The 24254-nt window shown below is 39.3% G+C and overlaps 4 protein-coding genes across 12 annotated transcripts in view; 1 reads left to right on the top strand and 3 right to left on the bottom strand.

Moving 5' to 3' along the window:
- Window positions 1–444: 444 nt before the first annotated feature.
- LOC306833103 (high-affinity choline transporter 1-like) lies at window positions 445–10133 on the bottom strand. Of its 2 annotated transcripts, none has more exons than XM_079358179.1 (9): window positions 9878–10133; window positions 8309–8564; window positions 7709–7822; window positions 7019–7174; window positions 6752–6900; window positions 6354–6497; window positions 5874–6027; window positions 3685–3902; window positions 445–2859 (listed from the first exon to the last, which is right to left on the bottom strand). In XM_079358179.1, exons 2-9 carry the CDS (start codon window positions 8490–8492, stop codon window positions 2206–2208), a joined length of 1773 nt encoding a protein of 590 aa, XP_079214305.1. In that variant the 5' UTR covers window positions 8493–8564; window positions 9878–10133; the 3' UTR covers window positions 445–2205. The 2 variants fall into 2 exon arrangements, with proteins under 2 accessions (XP_079214305.1, XP_079214306.1); XM_079358180.1 differs by lacking the exon at window positions 9878–10133 and adding an exon at window positions 9296–9322.
- A 1309-nt stretch (window positions 10134–11442) lies between these two features.
- LOC306833104 (claudin-14-like) lies at window positions 11443–16242 on the bottom strand. Of its 5 annotated transcripts, none has more exons than XM_079358185.1 (5): window positions 15850–16242; window positions 14648–14727; window positions 13431–13663; window positions 12991–13236; window positions 11443–12422 (listed from the first exon to the last, which is right to left on the bottom strand). In XM_079358185.1, the coding sequence occupies exons 4-5, from the start codon at window positions 13222–13224 to the stop codon at window positions 11913–11915; spliced, it is 744 nt and encodes a 247-aa protein (XP_079214311.1). In that variant the 5' UTR covers window positions 13225–13236; window positions 13431–13663; window positions 14648–14727; window positions 15850–16242; the 3' UTR covers window positions 11443–11912. The 5 variants fall into 5 exon arrangements, with proteins under 5 accessions (XP_079214311.1, XP_079214308.1, XP_079214307.1 ...); XM_079358182.1 differs by lacking the exon at window positions 15850–16242 and adding an exon at window positions 13830–13919 and having other exon boundaries at window positions 14648–15829; XM_079358181.1 differs by lacking the exon at window positions 15850–16242 and adding an exon at window positions 15178–15829 and having other exon boundaries at window positions 14648–15001.
- Window positions 16243–16354: 112 nt separating this feature from the next.
- On the top strand, window positions 16355–22440 carry LOC306833100 (F-box only protein 47-like). The gene is made up of 11 exons (XM_079358173.1): window positions 16355–16720; window positions 17000–17205; window positions 17499–17660; window positions 17827–17903; window positions 18187–18261; window positions 18358–18466; window positions 18667–18840; window positions 19369–19518; window positions 19636–19778; window positions 20513–20672; window positions 22199–22440. The coding sequence occupies exons 1-11, from the start codon at window positions 16713–16715 to the stop codon at window positions 22297–22299; spliced, it is 1365 nt and encodes a 454-aa protein (XP_079214299.1). The 5' UTR covers window positions 16355–16712; the 3' UTR covers window positions 22300–22440.
- Window positions 22441–22843: 403 nt separating this feature from the next.
- Window positions 22844–24254, bottom strand: part of LOC306833101 (ADP-ribosylation factor-like protein 6) — a 3876-nt gene continuing 2465 nt past the window's right edge. For 3 of the 4 annotated variants that reach the window (XM_079358174.1, XM_079358175.1, XM_079358177.1), the window contains 3 exons: window positions 24237–24254; window positions 24106–24118; window positions 22844–23255 (listed from right to left, as the gene is read on the bottom strand). The exon at window positions 24237–24254 is cut by the window's right edge and continues 38 nt beyond it. In XM_079358174.1, coding sequence (XP_079214300.1) covers window positions 23222–23255; window positions 24106–24118; window positions 24237–24254 — 65 coding nt within the window. In that variant the 3' untranslated portion in view covers window positions 22844–23221. Of the gene's footprint in view, window positions 23256–24105; window positions 24119–24199 lie in introns of those variants that run through there. The other variant, XM_079358176.1, reaches the window with a different exon arrangement.

Genomic DNA, 24254 nt, shown 5'->3' with positions numbered 1-24254 from the left:
AAAGCTGCACTTAATTTTTGTTTTTATTTAAAAAATGTTGATCAAACAATTAACAACTTACAAATAAAATATGACAAATATAAACTCTGTAGATGTGGATTCTTCATCTCAGTGTTGCAGACTTCCTTACTATTTTGGTTTATTAATCACTTCAATCAACTTTATCTGTAGGTGACGGAGGCAGCGATCAGACTAGCTAGTAAACACTACAACTAGTAAAGAGCCTCATGTATCCCTAATGTGCCTGGTAATGGAACTGAAGAAATTGCAATTTTTTAATTTTCTTTGTAAGGTTAAATTGATTGTTCATCAGCTATCTGGCAACAGCAACAAGGACATATAGTATAACAGTACACAGGCAAACGAGTTGCAACTGCTCAAATGGTTTCCTTTTGGAAGAATGGCTGCAAAATTGCGGGCACCAATAGCTCAGTCTATTTAGGAACAAGTCTGTAAATTGGCCTGGTAGCTGTAGAGGTGCCAGTTCACTACCTGACTTTGGATGTGCCCTTGAGCAAGACACTGAACCCTTACTGCTCGGGTGCTCTTTCATGTTCAGCCCCTTCCTCTGACATCTTTCCATTAATACATGCCAATTAGGCTACTGTTTGATGTGGGTGTTTCAGCCAATGTGTGTATAGCATGTCTCAACAACAGAGTGTAAAATTCCATTTTTTTTCCAAATTCAGCAAGAAAATCAAATGAATTGGCAGCCATCTCACCATAAAATGTCCTTCACAAATATCCAGTTCCAATAAACGCCCCGGGTCAGCCTGGATAGTTTTGGTTATCATGACTTTGTCTTGGTCATTTCATCCTTTTGTATTTGCTGCACATTTGCTGTTAATACAATTCTTTTAGTTTTTTGCTAAACGTTTCTGTCTCTCTCTTTTTTTTCATGATTTTTTGTTTCTTGTTATGTTATTCCTTTGGGCTGTTACAGCGTGTACAGCCACCTTGCTGTCCACTCTAGGATATAACAGAAATAATCATTCCTTTAAATGTTGATAGTTGAATGATGTTAATTTTAAAACTGAGCACCCCATCTTGTAGCCTTTGTCCAGCCATTGTCCATCATTTTGTACTATGATGTGTTGGCACTATATTTCTCTGGTAACATACCATTCCTATACCATATTGTTTCTTCTCCCACTGATTTCTTCCCATCTAATTTTGGTCAATTACAATCTAATTATGGTCAATTTTAGTCACTTCAGTGTGTATATTGTGTTTACACTGTTTCTTCATTATTACTGCTATTATTAATCATATGGTCATTTTTCTTTCTTACCCTCAGTATTTTTGTAGTTTTACAACTTGCTTGCTTTATTTAATTTTTCTCCCTTTGAGTAGCTGAAACAAGTGAATTTAACCAATGAGAGATAAATAAATTGTATCATATCTGGTCTTGTCTTGCGTTAGTATAATCTGGGCTCTTGCAGAATCATCCAACGTCAACCATTATCACGAGAGTTTAAATATATACACTTACTGTGTCAGTAAGAACAGAATATGATAGAGAGGATTTGAAGCAAGGTGAGCAGACCACATGAAACAAGCAAAACAGAAAATAATCTGAATTAAAAACATTAACTTGCAATTCAGAACATGTATCTATTTTTTACAACACAGGCCTTAAAAATATTATTGCTTTATTCGTAAAAGTACCCTATGCAAAATAAAAAGTAAAGGTCTAAAAATGTACTGGAGCATTCCCCCTGATATCAGTTGTTGTAAGTGCATGTACATCATCATAGAAACTGCTGTCTGGACATGAACTCTTGGTTAGATATTGCACAATTCTCATGACCCACAGCAAAACTGCACATATCGTCAAAGAAAATATTTCGTTTTCAAGCTTTCATTGTTTTGCCTGAAGGTCTCTCTGAACACCGTAGCAGCACTTAAATGAAAATGGTTTTAGCCGTCACAGATTCAAAGTCAAAACTACAACAAATGAGTATGGTATGATACAGCTGATGACAGTCAGCCTCTTGGTTCTAGGCAAGGGATGTTAAAAAGGAAGGAGACACCATGTCATCAGCATTGAACAAACTTGTAGAATCACGTGGAACCCACAACCAGTTTCGGTGGATGTGGCTTCCAGTATGGCAGTAACAAGTTTCCTGAAGAATGTAGATGCCTCTGTGATTATTCCTTCTTCTCCAAACACCTTGGTTCTACTTTTCTTTGTGCCCGCGTTGCCTAGTCTTCGTTATGAAAAGAATCTGGACTTGAAGCCCCATCATCACTGAGGATCTCAGTGTTGGTGAACGTCCCAGCGAGAGACGCACCCATGGTCTGCCTGACAGGTGCCATCTCTGAAAGAATGATGTTATCATGGTTGCCCACCAGAGTAGTTTTGTCCATGATCTCCTTGCTATGCTTGGACACTACTGCATCCAGGAAGTCATACTTGTGTGATAACATGCCACTTTCAAATAGGTACTTTGTCAGGTAAGAAAATGTCACATTCGCCAGGAAGGAGGCCAACATGGAAACAGACTTGAACGGGAACCTCTGCTGGACAAAATGCTCTACATCCCCAGTGAGGTGATGGATCCTCTTCTGGATTACCCAACCAGGGAAGTAGATGAAGGGAGGAAGCTTAAGGTAAGGCTCCCCTCCACCAATGCGCAGCAGCAGACCAAATATATAGCCAGCCACAGAGCCATAGGTGTTGGTGCCCTTGATGAACAAAACACTGAGAAGTTGGGGAAAGATGATGACGTAGACCAAGTCAGAGCTCAGGTACCAGAGGCCATACACTGAACCTGTCAACAAGGCCATAGCAGTGGCAAGAGCTCCGAATACAAAGATTGTGAGGCGCATCACCCAAACTATCTCCCTGTCTGAGGCCTGTGAGGGAGAAGAAACAGATAAGAGTGAACAACAAATCACTGAGTGTTGAGAGGATAAATAAATGAATATGCTAAGGATGTCAAATTTAAACAGAGATAAGAGTGTAAAAATAAACTCTTTCAGGCTTTACTCTGGAACAACATACTTGAATACTCCTTGAACACTAAACCTGTGTTTAAGTCCGACATGTGGCTCCTTTCCAGCAGTAGCTGAGTCAATCGTCTCTAAACAATCAAGGGTTTTACCAAAACCTTGGCCACGTTGGAGTGTCCATGGACTTAACCCCAAATTGCTCTTGCTGCATGGTCAGCTGTGTATTTTTACTTTAGCTAATACTGAGGGACACTCTGCGTAGCAGCCTCTGCCATCACTGTGTTAATGTGTAGAACTTTGAGGGGTCAGAAGAAAAGCGCTGTACAGGCTCAGGTCCATTTACCATGTCTTTCCCCAGTCTCTCCCGTTTTCCTAATCTATCCACTGTATTAAAAACAAAAACGCCACAAAATAAACCTTAATTTAAAAAACAAGTATATTTTTAGTGCTTTTAAATCAGAGCTTGTCTATTTAAATACTGACTCAAGTTCTGTCTCTGCTTGTGCATGTTCAGCAGGTACAATAATAACTATAATATAGTTATTATAATATATATAATATATAATAATATATAATATATAATATAATGTTTCTTTGAGTCAACATCTGACATATTAGTTATCCATCTGAATAAGATAATATTAATTAAAGCAATATTTAATTGACGCTCACATCAACTGGCATCAAACAGTGCAGATGTGTGTTTTGGGATATAGTTGGCATTCTTACCGACTGCCGAAATGCGAGCTGATAGATGTTCCGAGCAAACATGGAGCTGGCTGAAAGAATGGACGAGTCGGCAGATGACATGACAGCAGCGGACACCGCCCCAAGTCCAAAGAATGAGACGTAGGATGGACAGAGATGCTGAAGCACTATTGGAAGGATCATGTCTGATTGATCCTTGTCCTTCGGAGCGAGCGAGCCGTAGGAAGTCTGGTTCCAGTCTAGAAGATGATGTGAGCAACAAATTCAAAAATGGTTGTTGTAAAAGAGAGAAATGCTCAAATGAAGAATGTAAAACCTTTAATGCACTCCAGTAAAATTAACATTAACAAACAAGAACCAATGCAACTCGTATATAAATGAATTTGACCAGCACACCTTCCAATTCTGAGCTTAACAACATTTTGTTCTTGGGCTACAAATGAAATGTTAAGAGAAATGATTAATACATTACAATATTTGTACTGATGCCTTAGCCTTTCAGAAAGCTCCCTGTGGCTGAACCTTTTTTAGTTGCTGAGAAACAAAAGAGCTGCCAATGCTGGATTAAAGCAGAGTTGGTCACTGAAACAAATACAGTGAAAAAGCCACAGTAATAAGAGGTCAAGAGAAATTAATTTTCAAATATGAATATTAATGTCAGACTAATTGTGTTTTTTTTTTCACTGGATTGTGCCTTATGCGCCACTGGTCTGGATTTGAAGTATGAGATAGAGTTGCAGAATACATTATTTAGTTTAATTGCATTTTAATTACATATTTGATCGATAATCACTTCATGATTTATGTGTCCATTTGTCTCATAAGAGAATATTCAAGATGATTCATTACAGAAGCTTGAGGATTAGACCAATGGAAACACAGAATACTTACATACCTTTCAAGTGAAATGGCAATTTAAAAAGCAGCAAAGATAGCATCTAAATAGTTGCTTTAAGGAGCAAGTATCATCATGGCTTACATTCTGATGGGGCAAAATGTTGTAAACCAGATTGCATGATAACATCTTAGTATGATAACATTTGATATAGAATGTAGCCAAAGAATAGCTATGGCTTATGACAGATTTCTCTTTATTTGCTTATTAACATCCAAGTACTGTATTTAGTCAATAAGTATTCATCCTCTAAGAATAAAGTGTGTCTTTTGTCATGATCTGTTGCAGACCTAACTCTACAGGAAAGTATTTCCCTGTGCCCACTCGACTGTTGTCTCCATCTTCCCATTCACTGGGACAACATTTGAGCTCATATAACTGTATCTTTTTCCCTAAAAGACATGACATCCTTCTAGCTTTCTGCCACATTTTTTATCCTCTTCTTCAGCCCTCCAAAGTATACATACGCTCCGTCCCCTGGGTATTCACAAGCCGCGGTTGATTGGCGCTGGTTCTACATGAAACAGTTTCGGCACAGATTAATTAGCTGCTCTTCAGATGTAATATTCACTAAATGGGCATGGTCTGATGGCTCTCTCCTCTACCCAACGTGACAGATTCTTCTGATGTTGTTTACCCTCCAGATACTTTATGCATCGACATTAACACATCTGAAAAAAAAAGCTGCTGGGTGTATACAAGTCAACAAGTCATTGTGTTCCTTTTGATCGCACCTTCCTGTTTGGATAAAGGATTAGATTTCCTGGATGTTTCCATTGTCTTATGATGTTTCATTTACTCATTCATCAAAATGTGTATCTGTGTGTATGCACATCAAACATGGATCACAGTTTGATATGTTTGTGTTTATCTGGGCTATAACAGCTGCAATAAGAATTGGCTGTGTGTAGAATAGAAATACTATATAACATTGAAGTTCAGTCATTATTAAAGCCACTGTTAGGCATCCAATCAAGGAGTAAAAAAACGCTGCTGTAACCTATGCTCAATACTAATTTGCTTATATAAATTCTTATTAAAAAAATTAGAATTTCAAAAGTACTTTTACAATGAAGATTATGTATAAAGCTGATAAAAATCCAAGTTTTCCTACATTTTATAATAAAATCATTGAAATAAAACCAAGTGTTTTTAAGTCCATCTAAAGCATGAGCTCCGCCCTCTTTATTTTAAAATCTAACTGTTTTGATCCTAGTTAAATAATGTTAAAGGTTTACTTAATACCTTATGGGTTTTGAGTACCTAAATATAGTTCTAATTTTAGCAGAGATATAATTCCTGTGTGCATATTTACCAGTGGAGGCTCCAATAGCTCCTATGAGGACAGAGGGGACAGCCATGACCAAGCAGCCGAAGGCAGCAAGGAAGGAAAGGACCTGGGCGTAGGTAGCTGAAGATGCAGAGAGAACCCGTTGAAAGTAGACCTGCCAGGGGATCCCCCCCAAAATCTAGAAACAGAATACCACAGTCATGACAATAAACCAATGCACAACAGTCAGCGAGACCAACACCAGCACAGCTCTTAAAATTGACTATAAGCACAATAAATGAAACTTCTTTGATGGAAGTTTTCTTTCTTTCACCCTGATCATGTAATAATAGCTATTTTTTTTACATTAAAGGATCAACCCTACATTCTAAACATTGGAATTCTTTCCCAAAAAGTCCATTCCTAAAGACTTGACACTAAATGTGTCATGTCATATTATGTATGCATTTACTTTTCATAACTTTAGTGACTATTGATGAGTCCTCTTATAAATGATTGGCCTACCAGCAAAAGGAAGTTGTCAGCCCAGAGCCATTTGTCTTCAGGCTCAATCTTCCCCAGCCAGGGTGACTGGTAGACTTCTTCCTTGGCTGTAAAACTGATGTCTGTGACGGCAGGATTGGACAGGGCAAAGGGCACGCTTATCCACTGTGTGATAGGAGGGTACCAGAATGCAAATATTGTAAATGACAGAAGGTCTTTTTTTTTGAAGGGTTAAGGTTATAAAGACATTTGAAAAAGGGTCACAAACTATATTATAAACCTTTTGAAAAATACAGTTACAGTAACAAAATTAGTCTTACAGCTGAAAAGTTTTTAAATAAAAATACAAACTATCCAGTGATTTAATTTAGTGTTACATCAATGTTATTGATTGGGTGGATGTTGACAGTGAAACTCACCAAGCCCAGAAAGATGCAAAAAAGCTGGACCACATCTGTGTATGCGACAGAGTAAAGTCCTCCGACAAGAGTGTAAAAGATAGCTATGAGGGCTGAGATCACCACCGACATGTTGATGTCTATGTCAACGATCACACTCAGGGTTGCACCTATGGGACAAGGTACATTTAACAATTACAGTTCGGAGAAAGTGCACTGACTATGACAGTTTACTTTATCTGTTGCAGGTATCAACATTTTTTGTGATTCTGTCCAATCATGTCTTACCAAGGGCTGATAAAATGGCTGCAGACCAGAAGATTTCCCCCATGAGTGCAGGGATAAATAGCAGCCCCCCCATTCTTTTCCCATACAACTGCTGGAAGGGATCCAGCATGGTGACGTAACCACGGGAACGCATGGGCTTGGCAAAAAAAAGCCCACCTGAATGCATCAGACATTAGGGTACGACAAAGAGTATGAGAAACCATTTTAGAAAATGTATTTAACAACCCTAACCCTGATTGGTTGCTAAATTATAATAGTTCATTGTGATTGATTACATTTTTTAAGCCTATGTTTAAATTCTATTATTTCCCATTAACAAATTAAAAATAGTAAGACTTTTATTTTGAAACATTTGTTTAAACTGAGAGTAGAAAGTAGCATTGAGTGCTCTCATTTCAGACCTTAATTAACTGTCTAATTAAATGACTTGACTTATTGTTATTAACTACTTAATATTGACAGCACTTACAAGGGAAAATACAACATTTGTATATGATGTGCTCAGGTAATATATAAAACAACAAATCTACAGATCTACACTGCAAATAGCCCCCAAAAAAAGTAAACTAGAGAATCAACTCAATGATATTAACGTGCAGCAGCTGCTTGTTAATGGAGATAGTTCTTGACAATTACAACATACATCCTTTTTAAATTGCAAATTAAACATTTCATGAAACTGGTTCTTACCTACTACTAGGCTGAGAGCATAACCAAACGGAGCCTGTGCCCAAGCCAGGCCATAATCTGGAAGGTAGACATATTCTGCTGTTCCATTGATGTAGCCACCACCCACCCAAGTAGCTGTAAGCAAGAACAAACAAAAATAAAGAACGACCAAGGCGAGTGCGAGAACTATAGAGTTAGAACATGATATAAGAACAAGTTGGTGCATTTCTAACTTCACAAGCTGTGTTATGTCCTTTTCTGTTTACCTCAATTTGGCAAAATTCCAACTGAATCTGTGTAGTGTGTTTAAAAACAAACATTTATTTGAATGGCAATCAACACTGGAGTTGAATTTCAGGAGAACTTTGCGATGATAAGATGGTATGTTTTAAGAAAAATACTTAGAAATTTAAGTCATCCCTTAGAAAAAAAAATGCAAGACAAAGAGTGTGGTTTATAATGTTGGGCGCAACGCTCTCCGTGCGTAAAAGACGGAGAGGGAAATCATCGTTGCTTTTATAACCCTTTAATAACACCCATATGACTCTTCTGCACTCGGCAAATTGTGACCATGATCCAACAATACAGATTTTGGTAAAACCTTGCAGTTAACCAACTCACCGGTCATTGTGAATCCTCCAACAAACAATCCGATGTCCCTTCCTCCGACCATGATGGTCTCGCTTCGGTCAACGCCATCGCTCACTCCGGAGTTCTTGTTCTTCCACGCTGCCCAGATGCCCACAAACAGAATCAGGACATAGAAAATCACGATAGCCACAAGACCTTCGGCGTGGATGGTCATCCTTCTTTCGTAAGCTTTCCCCGCCGAGATCAAGTTCTAGTACGCGTGGATGGCTGAAACCTCATCAAGAAACTTTGAAGAGAAGAGTAAAACACATATCATTGGATGAAATTTACTTATGTGAGATATATATATGTCACAGAAGACACCACGTGAAACGATGTTTAATTTGGTTTATTAACATAGTGATTTGGTCATTACTTTAATGCGCATTACGCATGGAAAAATTACTGAAATAATCTCAAACTATTGTCCATTTGAACATTGCTATCAAAACATTTATTCATAGGTTACCAAGTGCTCAAAGATATGTCATTTGTTTTATTGTAAGAGAACCCATTTTATATTTCACGATTCGTCTCGAAGTGCTTTCAGGTTAGGATAACAGATTCAAAAATCAAAATTCGGTAATTCCTCAGAATGCAAATTTATTTACAATTCAATGAAGAATCTCCAGTGAAACATACTGTTTTCCAATTCTACATAAATTGCAGATCAAAAAAATCATCAGGAGAACTTACATGGCACATTCCAGGAAATCATTTCACAAACAAATTGTTTTTCTAACGTTTTTCCAGATAAATAGAACTTACATGTATTTATGTTCCTGAAAAGCATCTGCAAACTGCGTATACTTCTCCCGTTGTTGCACATATCCACAACGCAACATTATAAAGCATAGAACAAAACTGGTGCCAAAAAGGCTGTTTTATTTACATAAATTAACTATATAACTGCCATTACCATTAAATCCAATCAAATAACATATAGCAGGGGAAAGGCGTATATGATTCGGCCAATACCTTGCTGTTTCCAACGGACGCACATAAAGGATGTTGGACCACCGGTTCTCCATCTTTTGTTATGAATCAGAAACTTCCTCAACTGCCGTAATGGAACTGGTCAGAATAATTTGCCAACTATTGAGGTTATATTTCTGTCCAACTTTAAAAGGCGTTTGGAGATGTTTAACGCAAGCGCTGTTGCCTTACTTAGATCGTTTAAGCATTTTTTTATGCCAGGGCATTCACGCCATATCTTTGCATGTGTTCTTTGTAGTGCAATATTGTTTTCGAATTACGACCGTCTTCATTTTTCCGTGTTGGACAGCCGTGCGTAAAAGTCAACAAATCCATCACAGTCGTGACGCAGTGCCAAGAAACTGCAACTCTTCACTAAAAACAGACTCAAAATGTTTTGTCTGATGGGCTGAATCCTTGGAATCAAACCTGTGGTTTTCAGCTTCCAATTGCGCTTACGCCATGGTTCCAAACGGCCAGTATGCATTATTGATCCCCCTTTAAATCAACATCTGTCAACATGGTTAAATGCATTCACAGTCGGCCAGAACATATTAATGAAATAAAAGACTTAGAAATTCTTACCTTCTGTGGAGTGAATAAACTAGAAGACAGAATCAGGGCCTTCAAAAGTGAAAACGTGTCAGACTATTTTGTGCTAAATAAATGTTAAGGAACAACAAAGTAATCCTCTAGGACGTCCAAACACAAATCTCGTATGTTGTTTTAAGTCACAACTGCTTGTCGGCAAGAGAGGAGAGACGAGAGGGAAAGAGCGAGGGAGGGGTGGAGGTGGGTGGAAGGGTGGAGATGAATGGGAGTGGTGGGTTTATTGGGTGCTGTCAGGTTGTGTGGACTGTGGATGAATGTCTTCCAGGGCAGGACGAAAATAGCGTCTAATAGAGAGTGGCATGACGCACAGCCTCTCCGGGAAAGCTTTCCAATATCATAATATCGTATTGGCTATGAATGAAACTTTTACTCTGCCAGGTTACATTTCAGGCCTGATTTACGATCTCGCGCAACTCTCGCCTACCCCTCGATAAAACCATTGCGTTTATTCTGCAAACGCTGGTTGTATGGATGTTATCTGAAGCGTGGCAGACCCATATCATATTATTTTATTTTATGACCCTCCTTACTCTGTTTACCCCATCTAAGGCCACTTCACTCAAAGTTATTGTATTTCAACACCGACATATCCAACTAAACCCATAATATTAGTCCTCATTTAAGAGGAGTGAGCAATGACAATTTCAGCTGTTCACTTGCCAAGCAGAAAATGGATTTTCCTCAAACCTTTTCTGTCGGTGGTACAGGTATATGGTTTACCTACTCTATGGTATTACATTAAGGTTCAAGACAGGCCTTGAAACCAGAAAGAACATTCAACAGTTTATCTACTGTCCCTTCAAATGTGTTTCTACACTACTAAAACACCGTTTAGGAAGGAGATCGTCAGGCGCTGTCCATGGTGCTGAAAAAACAAACAAAATCAAAACACTAATAGCAGACAGGAACAGACATACACACACACATTTGTCCCCCCAACAAACCCTCAGCTCTCTCGTACTCTACATGATGTTAAGGAAGATGCTGACTTCACGTTCTCTTGATGTGTGCGTGTGGGTTTCTTACAGGATGCCAAGCAGCAAGAGGGAAAGTTTCCATGTCCTTATGCGTTTTTCGGTTATTTTCAATCTGAAAGATCTTTTTTTCCCCCAGAGCATTGAATTTTCATTTACCATTGATGGCTTAATGATTGCGTCTCTACTGTATGTTGTGCCATTAAGCTTTGGCATAAACCTTACCTTATTGTTGAGGGCTTTGGGCTTCGTTTTAAATAAACCATTGTCGCCCTCCAGTGGCGTTCTTGAGCTTGACTTAATTCTACATTGAAAGGAAAGGAATTAGGGAAAAAAGGACCGGGAAATTAAGGAAACAGAGTTACTCTGGAAAGGCTACTGCTTAGAAACTGCAGCAAAGTATTTAACTTGATCAGTAAAAAATTACTTACTGTAAGCATGAACAGAGAGTGAACATGAAAAAGTATGCAACTTAAATAAATAACAGCTGTTTAAACAGGCATGTATATTTGAATTTGCAGTCTTTGCTAACCATACTAGAAACGGATATATGTTGTTTATTTATTTGGTATTACATATAACATGTTGAGATAATGTACTTTTAATATCCTTCGGAACTCTGACATAAGGATTGGCTTTCATTAAAAAGTTAATCTCAACAACAAGGTAAGTTACAACAAGGACAAGTCATAACATTTGTAAGCCAGGAACATTTTTGTTACAGCAAAAGAGCATGCACTCTGATGCCAGGCTGTTCTGTGGCTTTAGCAGTCCAATGTTGCCATCTTCTGGTCCATCAGGTTCACTGCACCAGGTTTATGGCGTCAAATTAAAGTGTCTTTTCAAAGTGGGCATCATGGTTAACAACATGGTTATGTACAACGTGCTTAAGACATAAACCGCTGTGTACAGGTAAACACCTATACAAATTACAGATAAAAAAAACTGTACAAATATGAAAAAAAATAAGTGGCAGTTGTTATCTTTTGAGTATTTTTTTGTGTATATCCTGTGTGCTATTGTTTCCTCCAGCCTTAAACGTAGTTATTAAGCCGGTAGCCATTGCTGGAAAGGGAGCAGAGTGACGGAGCACGATTGTCCCTAAGGGCTTCAGGGGGCTTGTAGGGTGGAGCAGGAGGATAATTGTTGTTGAAGGCAGGGGGAGGCGATGATGGTGGTGGATGCCTCTGCATTTGGAGGGGGCCCTGTGATCTGTTACCACAGCTGCTCCAGCACAGTACCAGTCCTCCGCTCAGGCTGAGACAAGCTGAGGCGTATCCGAGATACACGGCCAGGCCGATCTCGTACCTCATTCCGTCGGAAAGGAAGGGGTTGTAGAAATCCATGATCACGTCATTGGTGGTCCAGGACACAGTGACCAGGCAGAGCAGGCCGGCGCAGAGAAAGCAAACCCCCCCACTAAGCACCAATGGAGACTTAATTGATGAGCCACGGGCAAAGCGAGTGCACTTCATACCCATTGCAGACACCAAAGAAGCCAGGACTGAGGTGCAGCAGGAGAGCACCATGAGGGCCCGGGCAGCCTGATTTAGACAGAGAACAAACAAAAACTTTATGCTTGGGAATTTTTTTTTTGTCTAGTCTGTAAGGCATTAATCCACAATTTAATGAATCCACTTAAATATTATCAAAGTGTAGGTGGCACTATTAAATGAGGTCATTCATTCTAAGCTCAGTGTAGACTCATTCCCATATCACCACACCTAAAGTGAGGCAGGTTGCCTTTCACAGAGAAGTGACAGATGTGGCCAGAAGTTAAACTTCTAATAATGATGAATGCCTATAAATGAGGCTTAGCACTGCTGCAGCACTCTCTTTCTATCTTTCTGGTTTGATGATTTTAAAATGTCATGATATCAAGGGTAGGAATTGCCTCAAAAGCTAAATCATTGTCATTATAAATGTATCTGCTGAATATATTCTTTGTTATAATTGATGGCGATGACTAATAGTTTAAATTCAGCTGATTTTTCTTTTGAAATGTTATGAGTGCATAAGATGTGTTTGGTTGAAAAAAGAAACAATCGGTAACTTAAGAACACATGAAATACTCTGGATTGAGGCTTTTCCTTAATGGTGGGTTTGTAGTACCTGCAGGTCTGGTGGCAGTGACAGCAGAGATCTGTACACCTCACACTGATAAATGCCCGTGCTGTGCCATACACACTCCATCCACAGGCCTTTCATGTAGCCGGTAGCTGTGATGATGTTGGAGCCCACATAGGCTGTGCTGCGCCACTGTGGGAGCACAGTCGCAACTAAAGTCCCTCCAAACCCCAACAGGCCCAAGAAGAAGCCGAGGAGTTGAACTGCCATACTTGCCATGATTTCCTCACTCTGACAGATGCTCAATCTGCAAAGTAAACATTGAAATCATTGTTGATTTAGGCACACACTTGGAAATAAATAAAAAGCCTTTGAGTTTGTCAGAAGTGCTCATATTATAAAGCAGTCTCATAAATATATGTTGAATTCACAGATTTCATAAGAAAAAAAAAGGCAAATAATAGAGATCGCTTATTGCCTCATACATTAGAAACACTTTAACAACCAAGCTACAGTCCCCCGAGCTGACGATGTGGCTGGATTCCTCCTCTTGTCTGCATGGTCCCCTTGTAGTACGGTAAATTCCACTGAGTTTACATCCAGTCACAGTTTCTGAGCCATTCCTCAAGTGTCTCCTGGGTGCAGGCAGAAAAAGCTGTCGAAACTTTCAGTTTTCTGGCATCAGTCTCCTGTGAGTGGCAGGTGACTGCATCTGTAACTAATGAGAGCAGTGTTCAGCTTCACCTGTTTAACGCTCTCCTCTGGAGGGCAAAGCACAGCAGTCTATTTGTTAAGCTCCCCAACACCCCTCAGGAAGGCAGAGGGAGGAAATTAAACATTTACAGAAACCACCCAGGCTGAGAGTACTGTTATAAACCACTAACTTTGAACATTTTTCACAGCTCTGCCGGGTATTTCAGAGAAGAGGGACGAACGGCCTGATGACAGAGCATTTCAAGCTGATGGGCCTAAACCTGGGACAATAAATGAAAGTAATAACTTATGTTGTAAAAACTGGCCCAATTATGTTATGGCTATTGTTTGCCCTAAGATCACCCCAGGTCTTCATTTACTAAATTACAGAATGGCAGAATAAAATTCCACAACTGACCGGGAAGCTCTAAGCCTCACAGAAGTTAAGCATTTACTTTTGTTCCTTTCAAAATGTTTTCAAGGTGAAGAAATCCTGATTAATAAGCAGTCGACCTCAATGACAGGTCAAGTGAAAATGATCACAATGAACGTATCTCCTGACTTACTTTACCATAATAGTCCCAAGGGGCAAAGTTGCCTTTTTAACAGTGCAAAAGTGACAAATTGAAACCAAAGAAAGCGAACAGTAGTCTTGCAGAATCATTGTTTTGACTTCCTCAGAGAACAGAGCCTATTTATAAAGCCTGACTATTATTCATTGTTAGACCTAACACAGTTGGGGCCTCCTAAAACAGCAGAGATACAAGCGTCATTGTGCCTACTTAATGATTGACTACACTGAAGGAATAACAAGTAAGCATAAAGAACAAAGCAATGCTGTTAGAATTGTTAACCCACACATTTCCCCACAACACAGCAACACCAAAATTCAACAATCATAACTTTCTGCCACTTTCCAATCGCCTCGCACAGTTTAAACTGAACATGAGATTTGGGTTAAGCTTTCACATTTTCATCTCAATAAATGATTCCACATACAAATACTTACTAAAAAGGTTACCGAAGTATTGCCAAGTCATGGTCGACAGCCCGTACAAAGGTGTAGCAGACCAGCTCCTTCCGTCCCTGCTGCCTTAAAAGACAAGCAAATTGCAGTAGAAATATCAGACTTGTAACAGGCCATTGTAAGATATCATCAGGATCAGTATCTGTGTCACATCATCAGAGACGACATAAGAGACAGTCCCGGTACTGGCTTGTTGCGGAAAGATAAACAGGACCAATGCCAAATGTGGACCCTGAGGCAGAGAAGTGCTGGCACGCTCTGACATGGACAGAGGATATGTTGTCCTCAACGGCTGTGCTGTTTGTGTCATTCATTCAGCGCTCTTCATTTCGACATCTGTTCATCAATAAAAGACAACAAAGTTCATGAGTAAATAAAAAGAAATAAATAAAACAACCTACTTGATCCACTTGTGGAATTATGTATCTACAGCTAGAGGGCTCATCAGCAGAACATTGCATGTGATGGCTGAGCTGTACTTCACTGTGACTGTGTGTGTGTGGTGTACGTACTGTGCTGTAAACAAGGTGGTCTTCAGGATCCTCTGGGGTAAGTCTTCATTTGCAGTTCCTCTCTCTTCATCTGCATCCCAACTGTGAACTCCCATGATTACAATTGAAATGCAATTATTTTCCGGCCTTTCTTTCGGATCCCTTGAGTATAATTTACTTCTTCGTATGAGCTCTATAGTGAAGACATGATCCTCTCCAAGGTTTGCCTGTGAGTGACGCCACTTGAATGTGTAACCCTTAATAGTCTTAGTTGAGCAGAATAATCCTGTGATTAGCAGCTGAGCATAGACTGTTTGTTGTGCACTGTGCAAGAGGATAGCACAACCATGATGAGGGCTCTCTTTTTTTATACTGTTATGACTTCAGAGGTTCGAAGAGCTGCACTACGTATAAAATCTTTAACAAAACATCTGTGTCAAAACTTTTTCTCAGGCGAGGATTTAAACTACCTATATCTTAAAATACACTAAAAACTCACACTGATGATGAGGTCATTGTTACTGAAAGATGGTCACAGTTGATGAAATAATAGGTGGGTTGCCAGGTGCGTTTTTTTTTATTTTTACGTCATTTAAAAAAATAATTAAAACACACAACATTAATAACCTACTTACACACAGTCCTGCCAATAGACACAAACATACACACACACACACACACACACACACACACTTGCCTGTGCACAATCATGGGACTTGCCCGCCCTGAATCTGAAAAAGATAATCTGACAGAGAAGCAAATGCGTCCACAACAACCTGTTTACACATTTATTTTTAGTAAAAGTTTAAAAATACAGAAAAACAACATTTTAAATACAGTCAAAAATAGATCAATTAAATTAATATTTCATCAAAAACAGTTTATGTTGTCCATGAGGAGGAAAAAAAGACAAAGGATCAAAGGGACCAGACAACAGGTTAGTTATGCTTTAGTGAACAGTTCTAGGCTAAACATTTACAGAGCTATATTTAAACTAGATTATAAAAACTGTGTAAGTAAAACTGCTTTCAGTGCTGTTTCACTGACCAGTTAGGGTGTTATTTTGGAAATATTTCAATACAGATTTGACTATGAAGCAATACTATTGTGTTGTGGCAGAGATTTTATACACTTATTTTATATTCTAGGCTGGTTTCGGACTAGTGTTTTAGACCTGGCAACCCTGGTCTATTTACAGTCTATGGTCCCGACCCACTTATGTTGAAAACCACAGATCTAAACCACATTTCTACTTTAGGATCATTTAACATCATCTGTGGCCTAAACATTATTTATTAATTTATCAACTTTCTTCTTCTCTTTCACATCATCACATGAAGATAGGCCTACTTATAAACGCTTTAATGACACTAATTTATAAAGAAATGAGGTATACTTTACATATTTTGTAGCTATTTGAGTGTATGTTTTGTAGTTACCCTAGAAAGAAAGGAGGAGAGGCTCTTCTGCAGACTTCACTGTTATTTATTTCGCGCCGTTCAGTGACATCAAAGATAGTCAGATTTTTACAGCTGAAATTATAGAGGCTCCTCGACATGAAAAAGTATGTGGTTTATATGGGATTAATGAGAATATTCTGTGTTTAAAGTTAACTTGTATTTCTACTTTCTGTATGGCGCAGTCGAAGAGCAAATACATAAAAGTTAATTACTTCATGTTTGTGAGAAGTTCACTTTATAGCTAGTTAGCTTTTACACTAACTTAGCTTGTTATAGCAACTTAGCAGGCATAGCTTCTCCTGCTACATGATTTTAAGAAAAAAAACTATTTGTTCAGCTAAAGTTTGGTGAGTTTTTTTTGTTTTGTTTTACTTTGGATACAGTTCAGTGGTGAATACAATGGCGAGAAGAACGACGAGAAATGCCCCGAAGAACATCGCTTCACTCAAGTCACATCTTTACAAGAAGACTCATTCTCGCCCCCGTCCATGTAGGACCATCATGACCCGCAGCCAGTGTGACACCAGCGGCAGCTTCTTTCACAGGCTCCCGGCGGAGGTGTTTAACTTGATCCTGGATAAACTCACAGGTATGTGACTGTGACTGCTCAAGGAGCACACAGTAGACAGCCAGTGAGCCATCTCAGTAAAAACAGTCAACATCTTAATCCAATTAGGACAGCTTAGATTGGCACAATTACATTAAAACATTTACTTTAATTTCTTGTTTCGTGTTTATTTAGAATTTCACTAAAGACTTTCAGATACGTTTCTGTCAAAGTCCCTTCAACACTTACATAGAAATTAGAAATTAGTCTTGTCAATATGCCTCTGCTCTGTGTTGTTTTGTAATAATCACTAATTAAAAAAACATGTTTGTCAGTGCTGGATATCAGTGTGTTCACCATGGTTTCCAAGGACATCACAAGATTTGTAGTGGACTACATCTCTACGGTGGCCTGGAAGAACAAAATGATCATCCAAAACTTTCACTACTCTTCCTGCCTTGAACAGAGATCATCTCTTGGACATTACAGAGACCTGGGTAAGTGGACATACATGCCTCGGTAATAGTCAGCGATGCAGCTGAATTGGGGATAATCTCGAATCAGCCTCACACTGTACCAGAAACGAGTTATAGAGTTAAGTAAAGGAATAGGACATACTATAATTTGCCTTTTTTAATATGAGAATGTGCTTCATTGACTCAGGTCTGTTGTTCAAACGATGTACCCTGTTGCTTCCAACAAAGGAAAGGTTAAAGTTTATCTTCAGCAGGTTTTCACAGGTAAGAAAAAGAAATCACATTTTCTATTTGCTTCCAAACTGTTCTTCCTTTGTCGTGTATTTGTTAATTTGAAGCAGCACAAAAGGTGCTTTCTATCACGTCATCGACTAAGGAAATGTGATCCCATCAGGCTCTGAGTTTATATGATGGATTAATAGTAAAGATGTGTGTTCATGCATACTTTGCAAGATCAAAATCAACATCACATGTATCATTCAGCCCTATTGTTTAATTATAAGTCATGCGTTTGATAAATATAGCTGTGTCACTGATCTTTTGTCAGATTCCCTGCTTCATGCTGGAACAGTGTTTAGCACAAGTCTGCATTGGTTTCTCCTGCTATGGGGTCTTCCTCCAGGTGAGGCTCTCATATATCCCGACAAAACATTTGAGATGAACTTAAACCTAAAAGTATCTCACTGAATTTAACTGTTCTCTGTTGAATACTTCCCAGACTCTGATCGCAGGGTGGGACGAGTTAGAGTGCCACAGAGTGTTCAACTTTCTGTGCGAGCACACAGACCTGCTGCAAAAAATGGAGGCAGTCATCATTGGCAAACCAGGTATGTGTCTCGTTGTCTGAATGTACATGTTCCTGAATATAAAAAAGAAAAATCATCATAAAAGAGAGCACACATCAAGAGGACTTTTTTTTTTTTGCAGAGGGATAATTCAAATAATGACCTTTTACTGTTACACCTTGTGGAAGACTGTTGAGGGGTTCGGCAAAAACAGCTTTCATAAAGTCCCTGTTTGTCTGTAGGGGTGAGATGGTTCCAGGAGCTGCAGCTCCGTCTTTTCTGCCGTCAGGTTCTCCTGGACCCGTGGCCGAACCAACCAGAATGCCAGTTCTGGCTAATGCAACTCCTGAAGCCCTGGCCTTTGGTCTGCCAGGCACGTTTGCTGTTCATCTTCTACGGACCTCTGCTGCCTGAGGGTATGATCACTTCTTTTTACACACGTGAGTTTGTGTCGGAAATGATTAAAGCTAACAAACGGAACGATGCAGTGATGCATTATATAGTGTAATAACAATAACACTTCTGTCTGCATTCAAAAAATATATAGATTTAAAGCCTGTTTTTGAAATTCATCTCTGACATGATGTCATGTCTGAACTTTTCTACACCGCCCCTCTGAAAATCACCAGACTCCAACAGGCCACAGTAATGGTTCCAAACACAATGAATGACTTTCATCCTTCTCCATATACTGAAAGAACGCTGCTTCTTGGCATTGGTTGATCTTTAATGCTGTCATAGCGTGTATGTAATATGATGATCTGAATGAGAAGTACAGAAATGAGTGTAATTTAGGGCCCGAACACACCTCTTATGAGGTCTTTTTGTTTTTGTTAAAGAGGCCCGGATGGATCGTAGTGATCCCCTTGTTGTTTTACATTGTTCTGCCATAGCGATGTGGGGTAAACTGCTTTTAGTAATCGAGATGCTTCCCTTCTGTGTAGACACCCTGGGGTGGCAGGATATGGTGGAGAGGGGGCTGCCTCACAACGATCTGTGGGATCTTGCCAGGGCGTTCCTCCTGCTTCTCAAGAAAAAGGAAGACGAATGCCAGACGTCTAATTCAATACTGGCAGTCTTGGAGGAGCTCATCGGTATCAAAGTCCATTTTTTTTCCCCACGTCACAGACCCTCTTATCGGATACCTGTCGTGGCTCTCGTGTTTTAAGACTCACTGAACGTAGACTGTTGTTGTTGTCATCCTTCTTCAGTCATTCCCCAGCCGTGGCATCTGGAGAACGTGGCTCGTCTGTTGGTGCTGTGTGGCAGCAGTTTCAGCTACTCTGTCCTGGCCAGCAAGGCCATCAATGGACGACTTCCTGAGATCTCAAGACTCCTCGTCTACATTATACTGGTCAGAATACTGCTCATTTTATTCTCAGCCGCAATGTGCTGCAAACTGAACTTCAAGCTAACAAACCTTGCTCAACGTATTTTGGTAAATCTTTGGCTTTGAGAAGCGCACATCTGGAGTTTTGTGAAGAAGGCAAAGTAAATGAGTCCTCACAAACATATTCCCTATTGCTGGTCAGTGTGACTGATTTTTAATGACTGCTCCTCCTGTTCAGGATCAGGTGGCCTGACCCAGCCATGCACGAGGCAGAAGGCAGACACATTGTCGGAAAAGTCTTCTTTCTATTACAACAGTGTGAATTTGCATAATTGTCCCCTGTGGGCTTAAATCGCCATTCATGCTGTCCATGGTGCTGAATTTATATAGCTGTTTCATTAAGGTCTTCTCGGAGAGTCTCTGCAGCTTTAATTCAAACTAATGTGTCAGTATCAGCATTGAAACACGACAAAAGAAGATGGCTGATATCATGGAGGGTATTTCTATCAGTTCTATGTAATGAACATCGTGTCGCGGAAATATTTAATGAGCTTGATTTCATTTACTTTGATTTAAAACTTACTGACCAATCTTGTGTGTGTGTGCACTTTGACCATTTCCCCAAACATGGACTTTGGAACTTAAATAATAATGATTAAATATCTTGTAAATAAATGATTGACTTGATTCATTTTATTTCCTGAAGCTGATTTCTTCACCGTGAAAAGTTGTTTGTTTTGTGTGCTGGATTCTTACAGGTGTGCGAGAAGGACGGCTATCACATGTCCTGGGTGGTGAAGTTGGTGCAGCAGATCTTTGCGGTCCTCAGCACGCCTCCCGAAAAGTTCTGCCTCATCCAACAGCTGGAGAACATGTTCTCAGAGGTCACCAGAGAGTTGTTTGAGTTCTCTATTACAGGTGAGGGGCACCGGATTCCTTCTCACAATCGACATTTGTTTTGAAAAAAGGTTGAATCAATAACACGGACCTGAGTGGAAAATGATCCGTTACACTCTTCTTTTTTTTTTTTTTTCCCTATCATATCATTTTCCTATTCCATTGATACAAGTTTGGAGAAACAATTACAGGTGGATTCCTTCAGACGGCGGGGAGAGCTATAGTTTGAAAATATTGAAGGAGACATAACACAACAAATGAGAGCATGTGTCAGTATGTCAAGCAGATTACCGTAAATTCCGTACTATTGAGCGCACCTGGATATAAGCCGCACCGGCTAAAAATAAGTAAATAAATGTATTTGTACATATATAAGCCGCACTTGATTATAAGCCGCAGGTGTCCACGCTATAACAAGAGCTATTTACACAGACGTAGGCTACCGGTAACATCCGCAAATACTGTAGCGTCCGTACGGACGTTAAAGGACGACGAGAGCGTTCAAATAATAACTTTTAATAACCCGATCACTGTCGGCCGTGACCACGCCGTTTACAGCAGAGAGCAACACATAACTTGCCGTAACAATCCAACTCTCTCCCCCAGCGTTCTCTCATACAGCCACTCAACACGTTCTCGCTGGTGCATTTACTGACTCTCCACATAATCGGAATTATGAACACATTATCAACTACTGACTTTACAACATGAACCGTTACAATACGAAGCCTAGCCGACGGTGTCTGTAACACGGCTGATGAAAAAGATGACCGTAATATATTTCACAAGAAAAAGTCCATCCATTCACTGCCTCAGAATGACTTCATTACTCACTTCCTCAGTCTCTGTTGTCGCTGTCAGTGTCATCTTAACGTGCAGCTTCTTTGACAGCCAGGTCGATCGCCTTTAACTTGAAAGCTGCATCATATGTATTTCTCCGTGTGTTTTCCATGATGAGGGTGCGTGCATGAAGCGCAAAATGACTGATATTAAGATCCGACGTGACGAAGTCAAATGTTTTTGCGGCAGAAGCTCATTGTCCCCCATAAAAAATCCATGCATTAGCCGCACCGGAGTAGAAGCCGCAGTGCTCGAAGTGTGGGAAAAAAGTAGCGGCTTATAGTCCGGAATTTACGGTAGTCGTTGTTACCAAATATTGTGCTTGGAGATAATTAGTTTTGAATTGGATGTATGAAGTACCCTCTGGATACAATACACGTTCAGGAAAAAGCATTCAAGATGATTGGGTGTATGTGTGAGAACTTTTCTGGGTTTATTATATTGCATGCAGTTTGAAGCCGCTTGGTTTGAAATGTGTCTCTACATTGTTGTTGTTGTTTTTTTTATCCGTGGGGCAGCTTAACTGACAGATGGGAACTCCTGAATTATCCTTCTTTCAATGAAAATCATTTTCAGCTCCAGTGGATATGTTAGTCAAAGATTTCTACCTGCAGAGAAAACCGCCCTCACACAGTGCTCAGAACTATACGACAAGTTAAAAAAACAACAACAAAAAAAACCTCATTAATTTCATCATCTGTTCTCAGGAAATCACCTTGACGACAGAGAGACTTTCCATACCCTGTGTATCCTGTTGGACTCCAGTGCTCACTTCCACACTAAATTCCTCCACATGCTCCTCAAATAATAAGTTAGCAAATATGAAGCAGGGAAACGTGGAAGGAGAGCTGAGATCGGCTAAATCGAGCTCGAGCACCTCTCTCGAAACGATTAACAGCGAGTAAAGGAGCTTTACAACCGCATAAAGATTAAACAGCAAGCGAAGACGAACCTGAACGTGGAATTTGCTTTATAGTTCACAACTGACTTGTATACAACACTGTTGGTTGGTTGAAAACAGAACAGTTTCATTTTGTGAACCAAGCAACATGGTTTTATTTCCACATATTTTATATTTCTCTTAAAGTTAAAACTTGTTCACCTTAAACATCTTGCAAGTTCACTTTTCTAATCTTAATTTATTAACATTGTATAGACACTATTTATGACAGTATTTCATATTTATTCATATTGAACCTCTGTTCATGTGGCTGTGATATAATGATTCCATTGTTTTTTATAAAATGTATAAAATGATCATATTTGCCTCCTTGTTCATGTGTTTATGTGTTTGAAGATTTCTGGCAGGATTTGATGCTGCCTTCTTATAAATACAGAAAAACAGCATGCACTCAGCAGATGACCGTTTATTATCCCTCCGTCAGTACAAGATTCAGCTTTTAAAGGTGTTTCCAAAAAATCTCTAGGAGATAAAATCAAATCAATTAACTTTTGTCACAGAATAAAAAAGTAGCAGTTTTCATAAATATTATTACATGTTACTTGAAGTAGAAACAATAAAAAGGACATTTTCACTGTACAACACGTTTTTCAAACTGCATTCACGTATGTCAGTAATGACATGTAATTCCTTTATCACTAGTGGGCGCTTTAAATGAGTTGTAGCACTCACAGGTAGCACTAGGCTAGTTCATATTAAAGTTTAAGGCCTACAACGTCCAATGGGATGAATATTAAGATGGTGAATGAGATCCATTTGGTGTGGCATTTCAGTGATTCAAGTTCTCATTGTTTTGATATGATCTGTCAGGAGAAAAAAAAACACATCATGATGGAGGTTGTAAATAAGTAAATAATGCTTTCTGTAAGTATTCAAAATAAACCGGCATCACAAATGTAACATATACAATTGTACACAACACAGAGGATTTACATCTAAACTAAACAAAAAACAAACAAAAAAAACTATCTGATAAATCTACAATACGTTCCACACAAAAGCCTAATTTGAATGGGATTTTTTCAGTTGGGCTAGAAGTGATTACATGTTTTCTACACAGATCTTACTCTATTGGATTTTCTTAATTGTTCTCCCGTGACTTAAAGGTCACATTTTATATTCCCTTTTAACACGTTAAAATAAGTCTTGGAGCTCCCCAAAAACATGTCTGAGGTTTCTTGTTAAAAATCTGCTGATGCTGTTTTTGATCATGCCTAAAAACCCCTCCCTCATTAAATGAGCTGTGTCTGACCACACTTTGTTGGGGCTTTGTTGGCTGCGGTTTTTCTGCACCATGCTCTTGTGTTAACAGTAAGAAGGCAGACTCAGAGGACAGAACAAACAGCTAGTTAAAGGACTGTCACCAACATACGGAGGAGGGGTTACTGCCCTTTGTGATGTCAAAAAGGGAACACCTCCAAACGGCATGTTTGAGCACACGCTTTCTGAAAAGTGGACCAGGTTTAAGACACCTATGATGTATTTTTCTTATAATTTGGGGGCTCGTAAACGTGTTAAGGACACACGTTAGTGTTAGAAAAAGGTAAGGTGTGTAAGGCAAGGTGTTTTCCACGATATGTGACCTTTAAATCCCAACCACATCGAAGCACAACCACTTTACAAGATGACAAAATGCAGCATAGTGACACTTACTGTGCAATTTGCTCTATGGATAGGGACACAAAACAAATAATTGAGGTTAATTTCCGGGCACAAGTTTACATAGTATTACTTTTTTGGCTTGGTATTTTTTTTTCTAAATTAAGGTAAAAGAACAAAATTACCTTGTAGCCAGTCCAGCC

This window comes from Symphodus melops (assembly GCF_947650265.1).
Source record: "Symphodus melops genome assembly, chromosome: 12".
In the NCBI taxonomy this organism is placed as follows: domain Eukaryota; kingdom Metazoa; phylum Chordata; class Actinopteri; order Labriformes; family Labridae; genus Symphodus; species Symphodus melops.
Note: the sequence above shows the minus strand (reverse complement) of the source record. Positions and strands in the feature narration are given on the sequence as shown.